Source organism: Mobula hypostoma, chromosome 23 (assembly GCF_963921235.1).
Source record: "Mobula hypostoma chromosome 23, sMobHyp1.1, whole genome shotgun sequence".
NCBI lineage: Eukaryota > Metazoa > Chordata > Chondrichthyes > Myliobatiformes > Myliobatidae > Mobula > Mobula hypostoma.
The window spans coordinates 12874036-12880035 of record NC_086119.1 but is presented as its reverse complement, the minus strand read 5'-3'; the positions used below and the strand labels follow the sequence as shown (position 1 = coordinate 12880035).

General features: G+C 38.1%; 1 protein-coding gene across 11 annotated transcripts in view; it reads right to left on the bottom strand.

Annotated features, from left to right (window-relative positions):
• Positions 1-6000, bottom strand: part of LOC134336845 (kinase suppressor of Ras 1-like) — a 199543-nt gene that overhangs the window by 30747 nt on the left and 162796 nt on the right. For 10 of the 11 annotated variants that reach the window (XM_063031414.1, XM_063031415.1, XM_063031416.1 and 7 more), the window contains exons 10-11: positions 4245-4404; positions 110-151 (exon numbers count right to left, since the gene is read on the bottom strand). In XM_063031414.1, the coding sequence (XP_062887484.1) occupies positions 110-151; positions 4245-4404 (202 nt within the window). The remainder of the gene's footprint in view (positions 1-109; positions 152-4244; positions 4405-6000) is intronic. The other variant, XM_063031419.1, reaches the window with a different exon arrangement.

Sequence of the window (6000 nt, the reverse complement as noted above, 5' to 3'; positions counted from 1 at the left end):
AAGTCTCTACACAGGGTGATAGGGTATTAAGAGTCATTTTTCCTCAAGAAACAGTGTATAGCTGAAAAAATAGATGAAGAAAGAAACATTTGAAGAAAAGACTACTCACCTGGGAAGATAAACTGTTGTCTATGATGAAAGTAGTACGCAGCTTGGGGAGAAAGATCACACAGGCAGAAGAATAGATAACGAATCAGTAAAGAAATCACAGGACAGTAGTCAGCAAACACTACTGCTATTAAATAGAATTAATATACATTTTTACTGATCTCCAGAAAGATAATCTTTTGTTTGAAGAGCACAAAATACCCAGAAACAACAGAAAGGGACAGACAGATTTTTTACAACCAAACAATATGCCTCTGAGCAATCCAATATTCTTACAATAATTATCAATAGGGTTTGTAGCACCTTACTTTTCTTCCCTTACTTTGGGAAAAGAGCAATTAAGGACAACTACATCATTCTTGAAAGAGGATACATATGCTTGCATAGCTTAAACATAAATCACTGCAATGCAAAATGGAAATGTACTACAAAATAATAGGAACTGTAACTCTTGCAGTACACTATTACTTCTCTTTGAAAGCATTAATGTGAATCTTAGTCATGATTAACAGCAACATTTCACATTTTCTCAGGCATACCACCCTTTGAAGACTTAAGTGACAAAAATCTATTTTTTGTGTGTGTGTAGGCAAGGATTTAAAGAAATAGAAACAAAAATTTAAGGACAAATGACATAGAGAACAATGGAAGGCATTTAACAGGGAGATTTAAGTGGTTCAGAGTGAACATGTTCCATAAAGGGAAGAATAAGGCAAAATGGACATACATGTCTGACACCCAGAGGTTAATACACCAGTAAGTGTAGATGACAGCAGGAAGTGTAGGAGCAAAATTAAAATGCAAGGAAGGGTAGGAAAAAGTAAAATCCAAATGTTTAACTAGCATACAAAGAGCAAGTATAAACAAAGGAAGGCATTTAGCCTGTTAGGGAATAAAAAGGAAACCTGGTTATGGGCAAGATTTTAAAGATTATTTTGTGATTGTTTCCTCAAAGGTAGTCTGATGCCAAATCTTAAGCCAAGGCAAACAAGCTGGAAAATTAGGTGGGATAAACAGAAAAAAGACAAACTATTCAGGTGTTTATCATCTTTAAAAGTTGATAAAAGTACCAGACTATGTGAAACATAACTAAGACTATTAAAAGAAACAAAATAGGAAACTGCACAAGTTTTGACTACAGTTTTTCCAATCTTCTCTGGTGTTTGAATAGTGCCAGTATATAACTAATGTATTACTGTTGTTACAGGTAGAAGGTTTGGGCATATGAAATAATAACAGGCTAGTTATTTTGATTTTGGTGGTAGAGCAATTATTAGAACACATTCTAAAGGATAGCATGCACGTTCATTTGCAAAGGTACACATTAACCTGGAACAGTCAGCACGGATTTCTTAAGGGCAAGTCCTCTAAGAGTAATATCATCAATTTCTTGAGCTGGTACAAGGCTGATCAATGAGGTCCGTGTGTTTTTATGTACACTACAAAGATTGCAAAGCTTTAATAAATCCCACCTGGTTGGCTAAAGTAAAAATCCAACAAAACAGGCTCAATGACAGAAAGGGTAATTTGTAAAGGGCATTTTTGTGACTAGAAGACTGCTACCAGGAATTCCAAAGGCCTTATACATAGCAGGGACTGAGAGCAAAATGTAGGGGGATTGATAAAGTAGCTGCAGATGATACAGAAATTGACCACACAGTTGGCAGTGAGGAGAAACGCTCAAGATCGCAGGAAGACAGTGGTCTCATCAGTTGAGCAGAAAATAGCAAATGGAAGTTGATTCATACAAGTAATGCATCTGGGAGGTGTAAGAAGGGAAGGGAATACAGATAAATAGTAGGACTTTGTCGTGGAGGGACCTAGGAGGGGAGGGAGGGAACAGGAGGGGAGGACATAACTAGGAGATTGTGCACAAATTGTTAAAGATACCAAAAGGCCAACAATGTTATTAAAAAGACAAATGGGATTCTATCCTTTGAAGCCAAAGACAAAAGCAGTGGAATTAAAATGGAACTATATAGAATAGTACTTAAGCCATGGAACAAATCCTGCTTAAAGTTCTGGTCATCACATTACAGGAAGAATGTGACTGTACTGATGAGGCGCAAAGAAAATATACAGAGGGGTGTTTGTGACTACACCTCATCAGCACACGTTATGAGAAAAAGATCGATAAGTTTGGATTAGTTTCTTTAGCATACAGGAAAATATAACAGAGTAAACAGAGTAAGTGGGAAGGTTCTACTTTCCATAGCATCTAGGTTTTAAAAAAAGATAACTTCTAAGGAAAGAAAAAGATTTCATTTTCTACCCACAGAGCGCTGGAGGTCTGGGACTTAGCCCCTGAAAAGACAGGTGGAGGGTCAGGTAGCGTTGAGAAAGCAGGGAGTCTGCAGAAAGGCTTAGACAGATTAGGTGAATGGGCAAAGAAGTGGATGTTAGAGTACAGTGTGGTCATGCACTTTAGAAAAAGGAATAAATGTGTAAACTATTTTCTAAATGGGAGTAAATTCAGAAATCAAAGAGGCAAAGGAACTTGGGAGCCCTCGTGCAGGATTCCCTAAACGTTCACTTTCAGGTTACATCTGGAGTAAGGGAAGGTAAATGCAGTGACAGCGTTCATTTCAAGAAGTCTAAAATATAAAAGGATATAATGTAAAGACTTTATAAGGCATTAGTCAGTCTATGATTGGAGTACTGTAAGCAGTTTTGAGCCCTTTATCTGAGAAGGTTATGCTGGCATTGAAGAGGAGATTCACAAGAATCATCCTGGGAATGAAAGGGTTAACATATGAAAAGTGTTTGATGCCTCTGGGCCTATACTCTCTGGAGTTTAGAAGAACAAGGTGTGGGAAGGGTGGGGGCTAAGGACTGCATTGAAACTTAATGAATATTGAAATACTTAGCTAGAGCAGACAGGAAGAGCATGTTTCCTATAGCAGGGGAGTCTAGGATCAGAAGCCACAGTCTCAGAATACAAAGACATTCCTTTAGAACAGAGATGAGGAGGAATTTCTTTAACCAAAGGGTAGTGTATCTGTGGAGACAAAGCCATGGGATACAGTTAAAGAAGAGGCTGATAGGTCCTTGATGAGTAAAGGCATTAAAGGCTTCAGGGAGAAAGCAGGAAATGAGGTTGTGAGATGTATTAATCAGCCATGATGGAATGGTGGAGCAGTCACAATGGCCAAATTCTGCTCCTACATCTTACAGTCTAACAGCAGTTAGAGGGAGAAACCTTAACATCATTTAAACAGCATGTGGATGCATTTTGAAGAATTATGATCTGCAAACTGTGGACCACTGGTGGAGGATAGGACTGGGCTTTATTGAGGGGCACAGACGTGGACAAAATAGCCTCCTTCTACTTGTAAATTCTCTACTATTTAGTGCAATTTCTTGTTGGACAATAATATAAAAATTTCAGAGCCCATATCACACTTTACATGGAAAAAGAGATTTGTTAGTTGTCTATTAACAAAGGTTGCGAGGGCACTAGCGTGTTTTGTGGATCGGGAGGAAATAGTAATAGCATTATTTTTAAAGAGAACATGAAAAGAATTAACTATGGGTACATCTTATTAAATAGCTTAATTTGAATTTTACGATTTCACAAAGGAACAGTGCTCTAGAACAGGTAATTAAAACTGCCCAATGCATCGCTGGCACCAGCCTACCCACTATCAAGGGTAAGAAAGGTGCCAGATTAAGGCCAACCATATCATGAAGGATTGCAGACATTCTGCTTATGGATTGTTTGTCCCACTCCCATCAGGGAAGAGGCAATGCAACATCAATGCCATGGCCACTACTCTCAAAAACAGCTACTTCTTCCAAGCAGTCAGGCTGATCTACACCTCCACCAATTAACCCACCCCAGCACCACTACATCCACATATCTCCAAAGCCTCTCAGCATTCTTTTTCCACACTCCCCACCCCCACTGTCCACTTTACTTGTGCATTGCGTTTTATAGGCTTGCTTTTATATTTATATTCATTGCACTTTTTAATGCTTAGTATTTTTTATGCTGCAGCAGATCCAGCATAACAATCATTTCATTCTCCTTTACACTCTGAGTAAGGACAACAAACAATCTTGAATCCTTTCTAAAAAGATCTGGGTATAAGTTTCCACTACAATTCTATCCATGCCTTTTTATCTTAAATACTTACCTGGAAATTTAAATCTGTCTCTATGACCTTTTGGTGAAGGATTTGGGGGTGGAGTTGCACTGGGAGGATTGGAAGATGGAAAAGGTGCTGGAGAAGATGGAGTTGAAGAGGTGGTTGAAGATGGATTGCTGCTGGAATCTAACGGAACTGGTGCATGATCCTTTTAGGGAGAAAAAGCCATAATTGTGATCACTTGTCCATTTATTAATTGCAACACAATGAGCAACAACATATAATACAACCTCAAGTTTTTATTTCATGTTATGCTCACTGAAGTTCCATGATATCACATTACTCTCACATCATATGAAGTGGAATGCTGCATATCCAGGGCCACAATTAAAGGTAATAACAAGGATTAATTGTTTAGATGTACAGAAATGATATCATATGTTTTCATACACTCAATTACCACTTTACTAGGTACAGCTGTATACCTGCTTGTTAATACAAATATCTAATCAGCCAATCACGCAGCAGCAACTGAATGCATGAAAGCATGCAGACATGGTCAAAAGGCCCAGTCGTTGTCGGACCAAACATCAGAATAGGGAAGAATTGTGACTTTGACCGTGAATGATTGTTGGTGCTTGTGCTGTTTGGGTATCTCACGATCTGCTGATCTCTTTTGATTTTTACACACAACAGAGTTTAAAGAGAAAGTTATGAAAAACAAAAAAAAAAAAATCCGGTGAGTGGCAATTACACCTTGTTAATGAGAGAGATCAGAGGAGAATAGCCAGACTAGTTCAAGTTGATGTAGGTGCCTGTAACTCAAATAACCATGTGTTATATCAGTGGTGTGCAAAAGGGCATCTTTGAATGCCTAATATGTCAAACCAGGAAATGGATGGGCTAAAGCAGCAGAAGATCACAAACATGCAGTCAGTGACCACGTTATTAGATACTGGAGGTTCCTAAAAAAAAAAGTGACCACTGAGTGTATATTTGAAATTCTTCTGAGCCTTACTTTAGGCCCTGGGGGGGATAAGCATTAGGAAAAACATTAAAATAAACTGCAGATGTTAGAAACGTGAAATAAAATCCAGTAAATGTGGGAAACACTCAGCAGATCAGGCAGCATCTTTGAAAAGAGAAACATGGTGATGCTTCAGGTTGAATGCCTCTCATTAGAAGTAGGAAAGAGAGAAAATCACTTTGTCTTAAGTTGCATAGTAGTTGGAGAAAAATAGAGCCAGAAATGGCATTGTGGTATGCTATCTGGCTAATAGATTAATGAAGAGCAAAAAGAAACAAAGCAACATATTCAAGCTATATAATACCAGTCACACAGGTACAAAATATGTGGCAGTGGACAAAGAAAAACTAAGCAAAATAGCTACAAACAAACACTCTGATCAAAGATATACAAATTCATGTCTCATGTACTGACTACTTTGATCATATGGACAAAAAAATCTGATGGAAAAAAATTGAAGTTCTGACTTTTTTCTTTTTAGAAAGTTAGGGTCTGTTACAAAGGATATTGACTATTTTTCCTCAACCTCCTTATTACTTGTTGGTGCACAGGCTATAATTACAGAATAAAAGGGAATTATTTAACTTGAATCAGCGTGCTAAAAAGAGTCACAGTGAAAATAAACACTATATAGACCAGGGGTTCTCAAACTGGGATACACGGACCCCTCAGTTAATGGTAAGGCTCCATGGCATAAAAAAATGTTGGGAACCCCTGATATAGACCATCGAGCTCCCATAAATAATAATCCCATTTTATTCCCCCCCACCCCACATC